The 18,868-nt window shown below is 41.0% G+C and overlaps 1 protein-coding gene and 1 non-coding gene across 7 annotated transcripts; both read left to right on the plus strand.

Moving 5' to 3' along the window:
- The first annotated feature begins 373 nt into the window (after window positions 1-373).
- LOC104348618 (mitochondrial import inner membrane translocase subunit Tim23) lies at window positions 374-18,868 on the plus strand. 6 transcript variants are annotated; one of them, XR_015183530.1, is made up of 8 exons: window positions 374-470; window positions 1,077-1,135; window positions 4,211-4,304; window positions 4,536-4,620; window positions 6,982-7,040; window positions 9,665-9,775; window positions 15,834-15,968; window positions 18,208-18,247. XR_015183530.1 is itself a non-coding variant. In XM_086466602.1 (8 exons), exons 1-8 carry the CDS (start codon window positions 374-376, stop codon window positions 15,834-15,836), a joined length of 600 nt encoding a protein of 199 aa, XP_086322728.1. In that variant the 3' UTR covers window positions 15,837-15,869. The 6 variants fall into 6 exon arrangements, 5 of the variants coding, with proteins under 5 accessions (XP_086322728.1, XP_086322727.1, XP_086322726.1 ...); XM_086466602.1 differs by lacking the exon at window positions 18,208-18,247 and adding an exon at window positions 15,536-15,627 and having other exon boundaries at window positions 15,834-15,869; XM_086466601.1 differs by lacking the exon at window positions 15,834-15,968 and having other exon boundaries at window positions 18,208-18,868.
- LOC147415347 (small nucleolar RNA SNORA74) lies at window positions 6,126-6,328 on the plus strand. Its single transcript, XR_015183545.1, has one exon. It is a non-coding gene; the product is annotated as a small nucleolar RNA SNORA74 (small nucleolar RNA).

Below are 18,868 nucleotides of genomic sequence, written 5' to 3' on the forward strand. Positions count from 1 at the left end.
CAGCCGCGCGGGCCCGCCAGCGGCCGCCGGGGCCAGGCAGCAGCCGCCCCCCAGGGACGGCGCGACGATGCGGCGGCGGCTCTACTCCTCCGCATCCTCCGGCCCGCAGCGCCGGGCTCGTCCCGCCGGCCACCCCCTCGACGGGAGGTGCAGAAGGAGCGGCGGGACCGGTGCCAAGTCGCGTCCAGCGAGGGACACCGCGGGCTGTCGCCGCTCGCAGCAAAATGGCTCCCCGCCCGCCTCGCCCCTCTCACCATGGCGACCGCGCTCCTCCCCCACCGTCAGCGGGCACGCGGGCCGGAAAGCAGCGCGGCGCGCTTTACGGCGGCGCGCGGAGGTCGTTGCAGCGGCGGGCGCGGGGCCCGGTAGCGCCATGGAGGGCGGCAGCAACTCCAAGGGCACGGGCCTCGGCAGCCTCTTCGGCTCCGGCGGGGTGGGGTACTCCCACGCCGACCTGGCCGGGGTGCCACGTGAGTACCGGGGCGACCGGCGGGGCCTGCGGCGGCCCCCGCCCTCGGCCCGAGTGGCGAGGATGGGGGTGGGGCGCAGGCGCGGGCTGTATCCGCTTCCCGTCAGCAGGGCAGGGCAGGGCAGGGCCGCGCCGGGCCGGGCCGGGCCGGGCGACCGATCCCTGCGGGCCCGGGGCTGGCGGCGCCTCTCACGTATATCGGTATGGCACGGCTTGGGCAAAGGGCCAGTGCGGCCCCTGAGGGGCGGAGGGGCCGCCTCGCCCACGGGGAGCTGAGCCACGGCGCGTCCCCAGTTGCCCGTGCCTGCAGGGCTGGAGGGGGGGGACAGGCTCCGCTGCAGCTAGTCCCTCGGCGGTGGCGGCGTGTTGGTCATCGAGGGCCATTGGTTACAGAGACGTCGTGTCTGTGCCACCCGTGCCGCTCCTGCAGCGCTTCCTGAAAACGGGGAGTGTCAGTCGGTGCTGGATTTTAATCGGTTGTGCAGTTTAGCGGACAAAATGTCCCTACTTCCACGCACGAGGTCTGCCCTCAGTTAACTTACTGGATGTGAAATTGTTACTAAGGAAATTGGTGTTAAAACATTCTTTTTTTTTTTTTAAATTTCAGTAACCGGAATGAGTCCTTTGTCCCCCTATTTGAACTTGGACCCCAGGTATCTAGTACAGGTGAGAAGGCTGCTTGTTTTCATTGCGTTGAACCCGATTCCATTGTTTGTATGGTCATATGTGAAGACCTCAAAAATCCTGCAGTGCTGTGCAGTGTGCACTGAAGTCTTGAACTGATGAACAGTTGAAAGGAATTATTTTTTCCGTGTTGTTCCTAATAAAAGCTTGCAGTGCTATGGCATCTAGGAGAAGAAAAACAGTTTTAACGTAGGGAATAAGACTGTTGTGTCCATATAAGCCTGCCCCTACTGAAAAGAGGAGATCTCCCTCCCTACTCTGAATCATACAGCCCCAACGTACCCTTGCGTAAGTTCTGGCATTTGTCACACCCTCCACTGAGCCCTTTCAATCACCAAGAGCAGCTAGAAATACTCCACTCATTTGATGGATTAGCTTTCTATACTGTGATGAGTTTGATCAGTTTACAGCCAAATCTCAGACCTGATACAGGCTTTGTCATCATATGTACTGTCATCACAGTAGCAGCAAATTTCACACCACTTTCCTTATGTCATTTCCCAGCTGAAGGGAGACCATCATGAGGTAGAGCTTTCTGTTTTATTCTACAGAATAATGTAGCTGTTGTACTTCCACAGCTTAATATTGGTTAACATAACATGATGACTAGTAGGCCACCATAAGGAAAATAAAGTAATGTAAAGTCCTATGTTTTCCTTTCTCAGCAGTATTAACTGTAGCTGAAAAGGTTTAAGTTAATCCAATAAGGATGCACATCTTAATGATTTTATTTTGTTAATATTTTCTATATATTTCTATATTGGCTTGTATTATCCAAGAACATTAAATTTTGCAGAAGTAGCACTGAAGGTCAACAGTTGTATAGTGTCTGCTAATCTGTGTGCCTTTTGTTTCATGGTACACTGGGTCGCTGCTTCTTTTGTAAGTGGAAAGCTCTGAATGCAGAGGGGGGTGGTTTTTATATTTCTCTTTCACTAGGAGTTGTTGTAGTCAAGATTATAACGTAACATTCCCATAATGGTAGAAAACAGGGGATATGCCTCTGCTTGAAGTGGATTCACTAGCATGATTATCTTGCCTGCTGTTCCAAAAATATCCTCTAAAATTGTCTTGTTTAGTTAGTACAGTATATCTGGGAACATGTTAGTGTTAAAAATGGTATAAGAGTTTTTGGAACAAAGTATGTGTACATTAATAGATATTTAAAAAAAAAAAAGCTTGCTTGAAAATAAGATATTTGCATTAGTGATTTGAGTAACTTCTAAAACAGTTCTAAAAGTACCTATTGACATAACACTGGAGGCTACAGTTTGTGTTGTAACATTTCACTGCTCCTTAGGTTTAGCACTAGCAAGTACATTGAAATAAAAGGGAATTCCTTTTAAGTGTGAGATTTTTTTTAATTTTTTTTTTATACTTGAACAAGTTGCCCAGACAAGCTGTGGGGTCTCCATCCTTGGAGATGCACAAAACCCAGGTATGGCCCTGAGGAACCAGCACTAGCTGACCCTGCTTTGAGCAGGGGGGTTGCACTAAACAGTCTCCGCAGGTCCCTTGCAACCTTAACCATTCTGTGATTCTGAAAGTTCAAGGAAAAAAAAAGACAGCTGATATTTTAGAATACAAGAGCTTAAATTACTAGCCTTTAAAATCTGTTTGTCTCTGAAGATGTGCATAGAGGGGTGAAGGTCTCCTGTATTGAAAGACCATCCATTTGCTTTCAGAATGCAAAGGGAAAGTCAGCCTTATTGTTGAGAATCTTACATTTTAATCCTGGCCTTCCCCTAATAAGGAATGGTACAATGGTACTCGTGACTTTAAAACCCACTTTGTTAGTCCATTAATGCAGGCACAAAACAGTGTGTTTTCTGCAACACTTTTGTTACCTTCAGCAGGTATGCATTACAAAATATCATGCCAGCCTTCGTCAGAAACCTAGAGGATGGGCGACCTAGTTTGTCTCTATAGAAGGTTACATACAGACAGTGATTGCTTCATCCTTGACCTTTTGGACAATAGTGAAAACTGTTAGAAACTAGTGTACACACTTTATTTCTCAAAATATCTAGTTAAAGGGAAGATAGAAACCATATGATATGTTCAGTTTGTTGATAAAGTATTCACAGTTTTAGAAGCTGTATATTTTTTCTATATTGCCATCCACGTTTTGTGCCAAGTATGGACTATGAAAACCCCTCAGAATGCAATTACTTGAGCCTGCAGTTGTTGGGTCATATATCAGTTAAGTGAGGGGGGTGAATAATACTATGACTGGAAAGCACAGAAAAAGAGATCTTACTGCGTTAGGGTCTTATCAACACGTGTGCATCTTGTCAATGTCTCATATTGAAAAAGGGCTTTGGCCCACCTTGTCTCTACATATGCTCGTTATTAGCCCATTTCTCTAGCTTTTTACACCACAGATTTACGAGAACACAAGCCTGTCCCTGTGGGGGAGAGGTGCACAAATAGAAAACTACTAGCCTTGCATATTTCATGCCTAATCACCACTAGTTTTGAATGTAGTCCGTTTGTTGTTTTTTTTTTTGTCTTCAAACCAGGTCACTTATTTCAGTGCAAGGAAATACTTCTTTTGGTAGAAAGGCAGTTTTTCTTTAGTATCAGAGTAGCAGGAAGCCTGAATGCATTACTGCATCAGTATAGGTTGCTGAGTGAGGAAACAGCACTGCATAATGAGGCAACAGGAAGGATTTTAGAGGGCAGTGAATCTTGTATTGCCTGCTGCAAGATATAATAAATAATTAAACAAATAGTAATTCAAAAAGAAACAAACAAACCAGCAACCCACACAATACGAGTTCCTTGGGTGCCTAATGCAATTTATAGAAAGTTAGGACAGCTAGGAAAAAAAGCAGCTCTCAGTTTAAGCCTCTTTTCATTCTTATTAAAGTATGCACATGGTATATTCAAGCTCTGTGCTAGTGTAGGCAACAGTTTTCCAGGAACATTGGTTCTATCTGTTTTTTTCTTTAGTTCATTGTAAGGATTAAAGAAAAAAAAATAATATAGCCTACATTTTGAAGCGGGAACACTTGGAAAATACAAAAGTGTTTGATTTGTTTTGTTTTTCCCCAGGATACAGATGAGTTTATCTTGCCCACAGGAGCCAACAAAACTCGAGGCAGATTTGAGCTCGCCTTTTTTACCATAGGAGGATGTTGTATGACAGGTAGGTGGTTGTGGTTTTCACTTTTCCCAGCTGTCCACCAGGTAACACCTATGTACTACAGTCATTGACAAGACTGCAGGAGCACGACGAGACGTTTACAATCTAGTCTTGCGTAAACAGCTATTTGACTTCAGTCTATACACTGAAGTCTGTTCTCAGTATTTGCTTCTAGTATTGTTTTTTTGTTCCTTTTTCTTCTTAAAAAGTAATAACTGATATTATGCTAACTAGGGGCAGCACTTGGTGCGCTGAATGGTTTGCGGCTTGGCTTGAAGGAGACGCAGAATATGGCGTGGTCAAAACCTAGAAATGTACAGTAAGTGTTTAGTCTCAAAAAAATTACACCTTAGAGACAAAGTTGTTTCTTCCAGCTTGTACAAAGTTAGATCTGAATATAATCAAAAAATAAATCTGGTTTTGTGTTTTTAGTGTTTTGAGAGCCAGTGTTTGTTTTCATCAAGTTATAAAATGTTTTTCAGTGTAATGATGTTCAGTTCAAGCTTTTTGCAGTTCACTTAGTGACTGACAGCTCTTATGTCCTCTGACTTACCTTAAATACTTGGGAATAAATGACTACTTTGATATTTACAAGAAATCTACTTCAAAGTGGTTTTATATGTTGAAGTATTCCTGGAAGCAGCACAGTTTGCTTTGAGCTGTTTTTTGCTGTGACTTGTCTGAGAGCAAGTTCTCTCCCAAACTTCCCAAAACCAGGAAGAGATTAGAATGCAGAAGCTGGGCCTGCCTGGGTTTGCGTTAGAGATGCCACAGGTGCATGCAGCTGAGCCAGTATTGCATGGTGGAAGTTGTTCTGGGTCACAGTATCCATGAACACCCATGGCATTCCCATGCTTTCAGCTTACCTGATTGTTTCAAAGAACACAGTAAAGATAGGAACTTTTTTTTTTTTTTCCTGCACTGTGTTCTTCTAGAATTATTGGTAGTTTAGACATGACTATAAGAAAACTTAAGTGCCTGTGAAGCAGACATAGGAAAGTAGAGGAGTGAAATAACTGGAGGAAACCATTTTCAGTCTCCCAGAATGCTTTGGGAAAAGGAAATTTTAGAGAAGGAATTTTAGTATTTCCTAATAACAGTTTATACTGCCTCTACTCCTTTTAAAATATTGTTTCCATGTTCTTCATCCCCTTCTTTACCATCTCTAGAAGGAAAAATAGAACCAAAATATTCCTCACTATAATTATGACTCTTCCATAATGTTCTAGGTGAACAGAATTGTATTTTATGTATTTGGCATGAGCAGAGTCAGATAAAAGATCGTGTTGTTATGCACGAACTTTGATGGGTCGAGCCCAGCAGGTGGCAGTCAGTGCGCATGCTGCTGTCAGTCCTTGCCCTTCAAGGGAAGAGGCCTGTTGAAGGTCATCACCTTGAAACAGAGAAGAGATTTGCCTAGCTAGATTTCCTTCAAATTTGTCTTTAATGTACACATACTTTTTTTTTTTTTAACAGATTTTACTTTTCTGGTAATTCCCTGTCATGAAATATCTTCGTAGTATATAATGGTTATTAAAATTATGAATTTTTTCATCAATTCAGAATTCATGTAATGTTAACAAAATGGGGATGGCAGTTGTAATTAGGGGGAGATTGGCAATACTCTAGCCTCTTGGAATTTTTTTTTCCTCTTGTTTCAAAATGAAGTTTTCCATTATTGTTCAGGTCATTACCTAACCATATTCAGTAATGGCCTATGTTTCCTAATGAAAACTATAAAAAAGGGAAAGTAGTGGAAAATTAGCTCAAATCAGAAGGAATATCATGTGTGCCATTTTCATTGCTTTAAGTGATAAACTAAGTCCCAGTGGTAGTCAGCTGTCCAGAGCAGTGCTATGCCTGTGATAGTGTTACACTGCTGGGAGATAAAGACCAGTCATTTCTTCTGGCTACTGTTGTCACCGTTCTGGAGACAGCCGATGCCAAAAAGAAGTGTCATTGTGCTTCCCTGAGAGTGCGCTAAAGATTGGCTTTCCCTCTTTAGTGCTAGTCTGGAAGCATACATACAGAAATCCTCAAGGTACTTTACCTTTTGTTGGTGCTAAGTTTGACAAATGTTAGTGCAAAAGAGCACCTCTTTCCTTCCTGACTTGTTTTAGGTCAGACTTGCTTTTAATATCCATGCCGTTTGTTCAGGCATCACCGTGCTCCCTGACACGTGGTCCCTGTACTGCTCGCACCTCCTAGAAGGGCACTCTAGCTTTCTTGGAGGTTTTTACCCGGTTAAGTCAGCATAAGCGTATCAGTCATTCTCAGTAGCTACGTGTAGACACTGTGTCAGGAACATTTATCAGCTAAGGTTAAAGTCATTTGAAGGAAAGAGGTTGGGTTCTTGGTAAGGGGCAAGTTTGACTTGAGACAAAGATTTTTTTTTTTTTTTTTTTTTTTTTTTTTTTTTTTTTTAAAGACTTGACAGGACTAAATATTTGCCTTCAGTATTACCTGCATTACTGTATGTGGCATGCATGATAGAGGAGATTATGCATTGCCAAGCTGCGTGCTTTTCCTTACTGTTTTGTTTTGAAGGGCTTTTGGTTCGTTATTCCAGTTTTATTAATCAAATTTACAGTGTAAACACATTACACCTGCTATCATAAACATGGCCTCAATGTAAACACAGAGAGCTAAAGTTTTTAACTCCTTTTTAACTCCTTTATAGAATTCTAAATATGGTGACAAGGCAAGGAGCATTATGGGCTAACACTCTTGGATCTCTGGGTAAGTAAACTTGTTATTTTTTAGGGAAAACAATTTAAAGATGTAACTGTTTGATGGGAAACTGTATTTTCTAAATTTTCATTGTGAAATCCATCAGGAAAAACTGCATGGTTTTTTCTTTGGGACATGAGGGCATGTCAATAGACATTGAAAAGAAAATTAAAGGCTAAAATAGGCTTTGAAGCATATGTAACCAAAAGCCTGTAATTAAACCCTGAAGTTTTTAGTGTATTACAAACAAGAACTCTAGGTATGGCATAACAGGAATAACTAAGAATTATCGATAATGCTTACTTGGTAATAAATTCCAGTTAATTTGTAACTTAATGCAAAAACTATAATTGAATACTTCTAAAGTAACTTTAATAACCTAAGAAGAGACTCAGTGGTCAGGTGAGCGAGTGCCTGATGTCTGTTTCCATTCCACAAAATGTTTATCTGTAGAAGAAATGTGATAGTGACTACAAAGATTTATCTTTTTATGATGGTAGCTTAGCTAGAAAAATGACATAAGATACCACCCACTTTAAATCAAAATGTTGGTTATAACTAATACAGGTTAGGAAAAAAAAAAAGAAAAAAGAAAATGAACAGAAGCCTGATGTATGAGAAAGAAACTTCTGTGAATTGACGTTTGGGTGGGAAATAAAATCACATCAGTTGCCTCAGAAAAACAACTTCAGATGATTTCATAAAAGTCAGTGGAATAACTGACTTAGGAGTACATGCCGTAGAGAATACAAGCTCTTTGGCTTCTCCCCCTCCCCAGTCTTAAATCACCAAAGGATGGTCAGTTACTTTGAAAGGAAAAATCCGAAACCGATTGAACTATATTGAAGATTAATGATGGAACTCATTGCCCCACAAAGTGGTAATAGAAGAGAAATTAGCAATACTTAAACCAGAGATTACATCATGTTATAATCCAGTCTACATATATTTGAATTTTGAAAAATGCAAGGCGTAGGGTAAGTTGCATTTATTACATTTGGTTTCGGTCTTATTTCTGAAGAGTAGGTTAGCCTGCCGTTTGACTCGGACATCAGCTTTTGAAGCATAATACAGAGGCCGTGGTTAGAGATGGGATTCTGAACTACAGTGAGAATACTACATGTACTTTTCATAGAAGGTGCATGTTGCCTATTGAGTTTTATGGTGGGATTTTGTTTTGTTTTCTTTCCTTATTTTGTATTCCAAATGAAAACATGTTTGAAAACTGAGATGCAGGCATACTGCAGTTCAAGGTTCCAGGTTAAGTGACACATTAACAGGTTTTTTCAGCTGTGTTTGAAGAAAGATTACTCAAGAAAATGTTTGTGCATTCCGATAACAGATGGTTATTTTTCTTATAAAATACAGCCTCCCAAGTCACAGAGTGAAGCAGAACTTGATATTTTGCAGTTTGTTACAGCTCTGCTTTATCCTAGCTACCAGAGAAGTTCCTTTCAAGGAGCTGAAGTATTTTTGCATCTTATTTTACTTGTGCAGCGTTTTGGTACTTCAAAGATTCCTTTTGTCACTACTGACAATTTTTGTCATTCTGTTCCTGAGCAGAGGTAGCGACATCTGTAAAACTATTTAAAAAAAAAAAACCTGTTGAATTCAGCTTTTCCTTCCCCTCACTGTTAATACTACATGCTGCTAAGGTAAGGTGAAATAACCATTGCCTATGCTGAATGCGGACAGATGCTACTGTTCAATGTCAACTCATCGACATCAATCTGGTTGCCTATGAAAGATTTATGTGTTTTTTAGCAGAAGCAAAGGTTTCAAATTCTTGGAGGACAAGGGATGAATTAAAGTGGCATGGTGTCTTTATCACTTTAAAATGATGACGTACTCTACTATTCTTTGTCAGCATGAAATAAGATTTTATCATGAGAGGTGAGGATGCCTTCTCCTTCATCAAGATGCATAGATTATATATTTATCCATACTGAAAGCCTAAGCCTGTGCATTTCTTTCTGATCCTTCCCAGGACAGTCCCCAAACTTCTCCCAAAGCAAAAGGCCCTCTGGGGACAAAGTTTTCATATGCAGGCAGAGGTGAAGCAGCTGTAAATGTAAAATCCCAAGCAGTCTAATAGTCATTTATAAGGGAAACGTAGCCCTTTGTACTCCAACCCTCGATAGCATGATCTGAGTGGTGCACTTAACTTGTGCTTCACCTCAGTCACACATGGGCAACAATTTTCTTTGCTACCTAGAAAGTGGTGTCAAGTTTGGTTTCATGCCATTCAAAGTTGACAATATAAAGTGTGCCAGTGCAAAGTTAAACCCTCAAAAAGTCTTTTTACACAAATTTGAAACAGCAAAATAGGCTTAAATTTCAGGCAGTGCTGGATATCACAAATTATCATGCCTTAAGGCAGTACTAGATGTCCTGAAGAATGCTACTTCATAACCAAAACTATAACTAGAGAAAGAAAAGTTATCTGTAAAATAGAAATAGGTCTGGAAAAAAAATGCCAAAGACAGGATTTTGCAGAGGATTCCCTCCCTTTAAATAAACAGAAAATCTGTGCTTTAGAAGCATAGCCTAAATAGTTACACTGAGCCTGGATTCTAAGCTCTGTGTCTCAGAGAATGGGAGTTTTAACTTGAATTTAATGTTTTCTTTCCCAGCTCTACTTTACAGTGCATTTGGAGTCATCATTGAAAAAACACGAGGTGCAGAAGATGACCTGAACACCATAGCTGCTGGAACCTTGACAGGAATGCTATACAAAAGCACTGGTAGAGTAGCAAAATGTTACTAGTTTTCCTCTTCTTGGGCTTTATCCTAGTTACTAGTATTCTCATTACTTTTACTAAATACTGTCCTGCTCTGAAAATTGGCAGTGTAAAAACAGTACACTAAGAACTAAGATCTGTTAGTTCAATATCCCCTAACTCACCTGTTGTTTTTCACACAGCTCAGACTACTTAAGGAGAAGTTACACTTAAAAAATTCCATCTGAATTGAATGGGATTCTTTCCAACTTGCACAGGGCTAACAGTAATCATGAGAGCCAAATTATGTCTGTTATACATATATACTGAATAAACACTCAAATGTTTACTCAGATTTATAGTGAGATCATATAAAATACATACCCAGCTCATTCTTAGCCATGTTTTTCAGGTACAGCTCTCAAGTCCATGAGTGGATGCACGCAAGTGGGAACTACCTTCTGAAGTGAAAGGGGGCGGGGGAGGGGAGAAATACACAGAACACAGCTTAACTGCATCAAGATGAAACGCACTACAAGTGTCATGTGATAGTACCTAGAGCTGCAAAAAAAACTACACACAGTGAAACTGATATGTTCATAAGGGTATTACATAGCTGTTTGTGAAACTCTTGTCTTGTGGGCTAGGACTCTAGTCTTTGCGTAGTTCTCAAAACCAACAATGTTATTTGAGAACAGTATGGATTTAAGGTTAGTTTGCTGATGCATACTGGATTGTTTGCAGAAGAGAGGGTCTGAGCTTCATCAGCAAAACACCTGCTAACGCATATTCCAAGCTCAACAATTGGAGGGATCATCTGTTTTAGAGGACTGCCGTGTACCACAAATTGACATTACCACAGGAAAAAAGTAAAAATTTTAAGTACCTTGAGAAAGGTTCGGCTATATGATTCACCTGTATTTTACCTGTATTAGGAGATAATTCTGGAATTAACCTATGTACTTTTGCATATCTAACTGATCCTCAGTGTCTTAGAAGTGTTCCTGAAGGCCAGTTTCATAGGTGGGGCAAAACAGTTTGAGAAGTCTTATTTTCCTGTTGGCCTAGACTAATTGAAACCAAAACTAATCAGCTTGAGCAGCCTTCCTAAATACTAGCTGGTGCACTTAACCTTGCAGGAGCACGTAGCGCTCGGGTAATCAGTTACTTATTTGGGATTCCATGAGTAATATGACAGATTACCAACAACAGCTGGATAGGGTGGCAGCATAGAAGTCTTAACTTTTTCTGTAGGTAGTTAAGAACAACTGCTATCTCATACTACAGCAGACGCTTCCCCCTTACCTTTCAGAAGTATAGAGCTGGTATTATGTGTAATCTTTTTTTTGGCACAGTGCAACCATGGATAATTACTAGTCACATGCACATTCATCTGACACTACGAAGATTTTTCTTACCAGAGCAGAGGGGGATTTTTGTTTTGTAATAGAAGATCTACTGAGCTAATAGTAGCCCTAATGAACGTAAATGTAGTCAATCAGTCTGTGTTCATTATAGTATTGTATTTGAAGTATGTGTCATGGATATGAACTGTAGTGCACAGAAACTCGAGAAATACATTTTTTACCATGTACAGGAAGTTTTCAGTGGCACAGTAGACTTTAAATGTCACGGATTATTTCTGGAAGTGGAAAAGATGATATTCACATCCGTTTGAAGAATTTAGTTCCAATTGTATTTTCCTTTTTATCTTTCATGATCTGTCCCTCTTGCTGCTTCTCCTGTGCTTCCACTCCTGTCACCTTATGCCAGAATGCCCTTCCTAATTCTGTATGGTAAAGCCTCCCTCTAAGTTGTGCCTTTACCCAGCAACAATATATATTTACCTAAAACCAACTTGAATATTTAAACCATATGCAAATGAGTAGCTCACATCTGTGACATATCAAGATTTTAATTGTTTCCTGTGTTACCCAGAATGCCATTTAGCGTTGGCATTAAAAAAAGGAAGATCTGAAAGCCATCAGGGTCGTTTCTGTTCTAAATCCCCATATTTTAGCGTTGGCTGGAAACTCCCACAAACACACCATTTCAAATCCAGGCTGTTGAGTAATCCACAAAGGGTGGATACAGAGTTGGAGGCAGTGCTGTTCAAACACTCAGATTTCCCACTTCCATCATTCCTGTTTTGTAAAGTTATCAGGAACATATTTAAGAAGAAACTGTACAAAGTATGGCAGTTTTTTTTAACATGACTTTCTGGTTCATGTTTAACCATAGCACTGATGGAAGAATCGCAGCAGCAACCCTCTTGCGCTGAAAAATACTCTCGTGTATAGTGCAAAGCCTAGATTGAATTTCTGAGACAAATGATTAAGCCTTTGCTGAGGGGCATGAGTGGACAGGAAAAAAAGTAGTGGGAAGACTTTTTGAAGGCTGAGATTTGTTGCCCCAAACTGGTCCCAGTTCTCACAATTTGTCCTTGTAGAGGTGTTAATCGTTATCGAAATGCCAGCAGTCAAACCAAAAAGGTTTTCCAAAATACGCACGTTCTAAAGCAGTAAGATTATGAACAGTTTTTTGCAAGGCTACTTAACACACAGTTTGTTGTGAGAAGATAAAAGGATTAAAAAATACGTAGGTGAGGACTGTGGAAGCCCCCTCCCCCCATCTTCACTGGAAGTGGCATTAATCAGTGAAAATTCCCTATTGCAGTTAAGTCCCCAAGACTTCTGATGGTCCTTCCTGGAGCGAGTCAGATGCTGTTAACTTGCCATTGTAAAGCAAGCATTAGCTGGAATCTGTCTCAGCACAGTATATGGCTTAGGTTAACAGATGTTGAATTGAGTTTGAAAGTAAAACTGATTTGAGGAGCTTTGAAATGGCATACTAGTTGATCCCTTTGACCAAAGTGATCCCTAGCTTTCACATTTATTTGAAATTAAATTTAATACTAAAATTACTTACTAGATTTTAGCCCAAATGTAGCAATGTGAGTATGCACAATTAACATGTGGAAGCCAAGTTTTGAGCTCACAACCTAAACTGAATGTTCTGGGTAGAAGTTGAGGGATGGATGAAAGAAAACCCTTTGTGTTCATTTGCCAGTGGGATATGTGGTAGAAATGTTGTTGCAACTTAAGTCAGTCCTGTTTGAGTTTTGCTAGAAGGGAGCCTGATATCCTAGTTCCAGAAGGATGGCTTTTCCATTTAATAAGATATTATTCTTAATTCTTTAGTTTCAAGTAAAGGCAGAAATTAAGAACTCTTACACCAAGCTTTTTCTGATACATTATGAAGCATAAATACTAACATATCTTAAAACAAATCTTTAGCCCTCTTGCATGCGTTTTCATCCTCTTTTCTAAATCAAGCATCTTTGTTTTCTCATAATTGTATTAGTCTCTAAAAGTAGAAAAAAAATCAAAAAGGTGACTGTCACTGTGCACTATGTCACTATTATTCCCTCCCACCATGAAAATGCACATGGTTCCAGTCATCATGTCACAAAGGTACAGCTCTCTGAGGATCTTACACTCCTCCTCAAACATGCGGGATTGATCAGTCAGAAAAAAAGATACTGAGCTAGGTGGGACTTTGGCCTGAGCCAGTGTGAGAGTCATTAATTTCTCATGGAAATTCCTGACAGAGGCTTCAGTAAGCAAAAAAGTTAAATAACCTTTACCTCTTATCTGAGGGTTACACAGGTTGTAGATGTTCCTTTTCTTGGATGATATCCCCCCCCCCCCCCTTGAGTTTAGGGAAAACAGGAACAAAAATAATTTAGTCCAAAGCATGACTTTATTTTCTTTACTGTACTACTCTGCAGTAGGAACCAGATACTAGGTAGAGCATCTCTTGCTTTTTGCACAACAATTTTTCATAATTTGGTATAAAATGGTGTGCAGCTGAAGAGAAGGGCATTGCATGCTAGCGATAGCTGAAGGGACCTCAGAACCCAACCCTGAAAAGTCAACACATTATGAATTAATTAAGAAGGGCTAAATGTTTTATTGCAAGCAGTAAAGTCTGGCCAAAGCTAAAGATCAGTTTGATGATATTCAGTAGGTAGGAGGTCAGTGCAGTTGTGTTATAGCTAACTACTTATTGAGCTATAAGAGACTCTTCCTTTTGTGTTTTTCTTTGGGTCAGACAGGGCATTTTTCTTGTTTCTGTTTGGTGGGGACAGAGAAAGAAGAGCTTTTTGCAGACTGCTGAAGGTATGGCCCTGGGATATCTTTGATTTCTGCATTATTTGGAGAAAAGCAAGTAAAGGATTTGCTTCTGAACTTTGAAGTTCAGAGCTGTCGGGCATTTTAGAAATGATGAACCTCTGTTAAAACCTGGTTTTAACAAAACAGGTCTATAGGACTATTAACCAAATGGTGTTTTGGGTCTGAAATAAGCAAGCAGCACTGCCTTCTGCCCAGCTCTGCTATGCAGAAACAGTGAACTAAGTTCTCAGTGCTGCATGGATATGCAGGGCTCTTGCTCTCATTTACCGTAGCTGAAGTAGCCTCCCATCAGTCACGTGCTGCTGCTTTTACTCAGTGAGAAAAAGGGGAATTTTAGTAATGTTTGCAAATTTCAATGGCTTTAATACTTCTGAACTTGTAAATTAAATTGTAAATTCTTACTCTTTTTCCAATTTAGCCTTCACATCATAGTAACTACATGAAATTTTCCCCTGTTTCAGGCTTTGTTCTTTCTGTATTTTAACTGCAATACTGTCTTTTAGCTGCAAAAATATGGAAGTGGAACATGCTTTTCTGGAATGTATCTTGTTTGCAAAAATGTTTATCAGTTTCCTCAGTAATTTCTGTACCCACAGACTTTGCCCGTGCTTAGTAGATTTTGTAAAATGACCCCCGTGGAGCAGCAGAAGGAAACTGTTTGAGTTTCCTGCTGACATAGGACCACCACAATTATTCAAACAAATGTCTGCCTGATGGTTCAGAGAGTCTGGTTAGATACAACTGTGCTTGAATTTGGAACAAAACTGAGGTTGCCTTGTACATTTGAGAAGTCAAGCCCTTTAAACCATTTAAAAATATTTTTGTTCCTGGAAGTCCTAAAGGAACAGAAAGTGTTTGCATTCTGAATATCTGAGAGACAGAGATTAGAAGACAGAAAACCAATTACAACTTAACTGTTACACCTTTTTTGTTTGGAATAAATATGTGGTTCTGGGCTTTCAGTTAAGGTATTTCTAATGCTTGCTGTTGGGTGGTTCTTGCTTTAAACATCCCAGGAGCTATCCCAGCATAGTGGAGTAACACATTCTGAATATGGAGACAGTAAGGTCCTAAATGGAAGACTTTGCCCTCATGTATATAGACAATGGTTTTACCTACTATAGGAGTCACATTCAGTGTTAGGAGTGGATCATGCTGTGAAGAAATGCAGAGCTGCATTACTAGGATGCTGTGTGTCATTGCATAGTGTACTCTGAAACCTATTTTAAATGCGCAGGAGAGGGACGCTATTCTATGGTCAGCAGCTAAAGCCAAACAGAGAACTAAATTCTCATTTAGAAAGTGTCATATGTATCTTTGGAAGCCCATAGCAGCTTCTCAACTATGGTGCAAGTTGCTTGATCTCAAAATACCTGCTTTCAGAAGTCAGCTGGAACTTTAAGTTATCTTAGTCAGACATGCAAGATTAGAGGCTTACGACCATGTTTCCAGCAGGGTTTGTCAAGGCAGACTTGATATCAGAGGCTTGCAGAGAGTTACTGCAAAGGAGGGGTGGGAATGTGTTCTATCGTGCAAACACAGCTGGGATGGGAGTAGAGAATTTTTTTTTTTTTTTTTTTTAAACAAGGTAATCTTCTCAGAGGGCTTAACATTTCCTGCCCAGCAACCGGGCTGCATTCTACAGCATATTACTGTTTGAAGGCTGCCACAGTCCTGGAGGTATTTACTCAAATGCAAATGTAACCAGTTAGGGAAAGTTTTCTTTCTCTTTTTTTTTTTTTTTGTAATTTCTGCGGATAGTTTAGAAACCAGATGTAACTGCTACAAAACAAATTACTGGTAAAGTTTTGTAGCAGAGGTGTAGGGAACCTGGTAAGAAGCATTTCTTACATGTTTTCTTCTTGGATTTTTTCTAACTCTCTCAGTAATGCACCTGTACCGACTGCATGAGTTTGGTTCCTGTTCGTGACACAGGCTTCCACTGGCACATCTTCTTCAGCAAAGTCCATTAGTTGTCTGCAAGACCAACAGACTGCTTTAGGCCTTGTGGTTGACACTTTGTAAGTGGATTCAGAGCTGCCATCCTTGCCTGGCTGACCTCAGCGCGTGAAAATATTAAAGACATTTTTTTGTGTTAGGAGCAGTATGTCTTAGCAGTGCTGTGTCCAAGTCTGTATGAATGCTAGAAGGCAGCTTAGCTATCCAAATTAAAGAAGATACCTTTCTTGTACAATCCTAACTCCCCAGACTCTGGAAAGAGGCTTGATCAGCCTTCAACTTACCTTTCTTCCATAGGAAGAATAGGATTTTGAGGCAAAAGGAGAGGAATTGAACCTGGGGGCTGAGGGAGGAGTCTATGGGGAATAGTCATAGCTCTGTAGTGCATTTTGTTCAGTGAGGATGTTCCATATTTCATGCATTTCCCTGTTCACGATAATGTTAGGAGCCCTGTTTGGGGGCTGCTTCTGTGAGCAATTGCTGCCTAGCATGAACAGCAGAAAATCAGGCTCTCTGTTTTATTAATTTTTCCCAAAAGTAACGAGGAGTTAGTATTTTTACAGGTTCTCAAATATTTGTTTTGCACAAAGTGTCCTTTAAGTTTCACCTGTGGCTTTTTGCCAGAAGCTGCTTGCACATGGTTAGTTCTGTGTACCCAGCTGCAACCCCCTCAGGTGAAAAGCTTTTTGTGCAACAAATTCAGGATGAGTTATCAAAGAAGTCTACATTTGTGTTACTAAATCCTGGTTTAGTCATGTAGGTGCATAAACAGCAGGGCTTTCCTTAGAGCTGGTGAGTTCTCAACAGTTAGGGCAGTGAATTCAGTTAGGCTTATATCCCAAAAAACTCTCGAGTTGTGACCGCTAGTCTGGCAATGTGGCTAGACATGACCTCTAGTACCAAGTCCAACTTCTGCTATCACTTGTGCACCTTCTTGGTTTCATTACATGCCTGGGCAATGTGAGTAGGTTTAACAACTCCACTGAAATCCATTGAATTGCAGCACAGGTGATGCAGCCGTAGTCTAGCTGACGCCAACAGCTTCTTGCCCTGCTACAAGCCTAAAGGTAATTCTGCAAGACAAGTTTATGAGCCGTAACAGGGAAAACAAAAAAATAATTGATTACTGAGATGCCTTTCTTTTCAAGTTTGAGGAACCTGAATTCCACTGTCTGTTTTACCAATAAAGCAGGCAGGTTTTATCTAGCTGTAAGCAGAAATTGGCCTTGTTCTATATACTGTACACATTATCTAACTTGTTTCAGCTGGGATTGATAAACATTGCAGAATCAAACTCAGTGAAGTTTTCCTAGTGTTGAGGATCATACTCTCAGGTGTGTTCCTGTGCATTTATAGTGCATTCTGGGAGCTTTACCAAGGCGCTTTCTACTACTGAGGGGTAGAAACGTTTTGCTATTTAGTAAAAGCAACAGAAGTCTCTGCTTCTGCCCCTGTACACCACAACTGTCGCATGGGTGGAATGGAGTTGCAATGCTATCTATTGCTGCAGCCAGTAATAGCCAAACTTGCACTGTATTTTTACCTTCACAACATGCAGAAGCTTCAAGTCTTGAGTGAGCAGTAAAAATTAAAAAAAAAAAAAAATTTAATCACCTGTGTGACTTAATTTTTTATATTAATAATATAAAAAGTTGATCGATATGTGTCCTACTAAATTCTTGCCAGTTGATTCCTTTCATCTACTTTTTTTTTTTCCAAAGGTTTTAAAATTCCACAGACACAAAAGCAGTGATAAGTTCTGTGTGATGGCCCTAATGAATTTCTGGAGCCCTAGGTGTTGTCCACATCAGCTGTTGTGTTCACTTACTTCCCTCCTGCCCCTTCTCCTTCCCCAAAACCTAGTTAACATAACTGACAAACAGTATCGTTATTCCTCATCTGAAATCCTAAACAGAGGAGTTCTTAAAGCAGGAAGAGATCATATCTATCTGTAAACACCTGTGTTGAGGACAGGTGGAACAGATAAAGTGGGACATGAGAAAAGCTGTCTTTGCTTCAAGCGTTCTGTAGTGGTTCACTGAGGCAGTAGCGCTAACGTAGCTTGAGAGGAAGTCATGCCAGCAGAATTAGTGTCAGGGTCAGGAATGACCTTTCTTGAGCCTGGCAGCAGGCTTGAGGGGAGGGTAGAATTAGCACAGGTACCCTTTCTGGGAAGTTACTCAAAAAAGAAAAAGTGTTTCATTAAGGTGCCTCTGGATTTGAACCGCTTCTTGGAAGTTGCTGTAGCTGACCATTTCCTCAGATGTAACTAACAGGTTTTAATCTGTTTTTCTTTTTCAGGAGGAGTGCGTGGGATAGCACGAGGTGGTGTTGCAGGTCTGACACTCACTGGCCTCTACGCTCTGTATAACAACTGGGAGCACATGAAGGGCTCCATAGCCCGGCAGTCCCTCTGAGCAGGGCAGCCTGTGCTGGACAGAGGACACGCTTGCATAGTCACCAGTCAAATCAATTGCAAGATCTGTCTGGTGCCCCTTCCTATTTTATTTACAATTAGAGTGAAACCGAAGGAAGCTATGCTGGGAGGAACCTCTTGACACCATGTAGCTGGACTGGCCCTTTCCTTCCAGCCAGCCACTGGACAGGCAGCAATATTTGTTGGACCTGCAAGTGAGCAGAGTGGCCACCGAGCTAGAGTCTCCCTGACATACTCACCAGCTAGCCCTGGGCCAGAGCTACGAGGCATGCTCCAGTCCCCTAACTGTACCTGTCGCGCTACCAGGTTGGTTTGGTTGCGCGTACTGCATGGCAGCGCTGCGTAATAAAGTCTGTGTGCGTAGAGCTGTTCCCTGCAGTGTTTCAGCATGCACCGCCCGGGCAACTGGAGCCAGTGGGAGCCTTAAGCACCCACTGGCACAGGGCAAGGCTCGTTGTTCTGACAGCACAGGGTAAGCTGTATAAAGGGATGTCATCATTAATAAAAAGGGTGGTACCTACGCAA

The sequence above is a fragment of the Leptosomus discolor genome, chromosome 6 (genome assembly GCF_034619465.1).
Source record: "Leptosomus discolor isolate bLepDis1 chromosome 6, bLepDis1.hap2, whole genome shotgun sequence".
Lineage (NCBI taxonomy): Eukaryota > Metazoa > Chordata > Aves > Leptosomiformes > Leptosomidae > Leptosomus > Leptosomus discolor.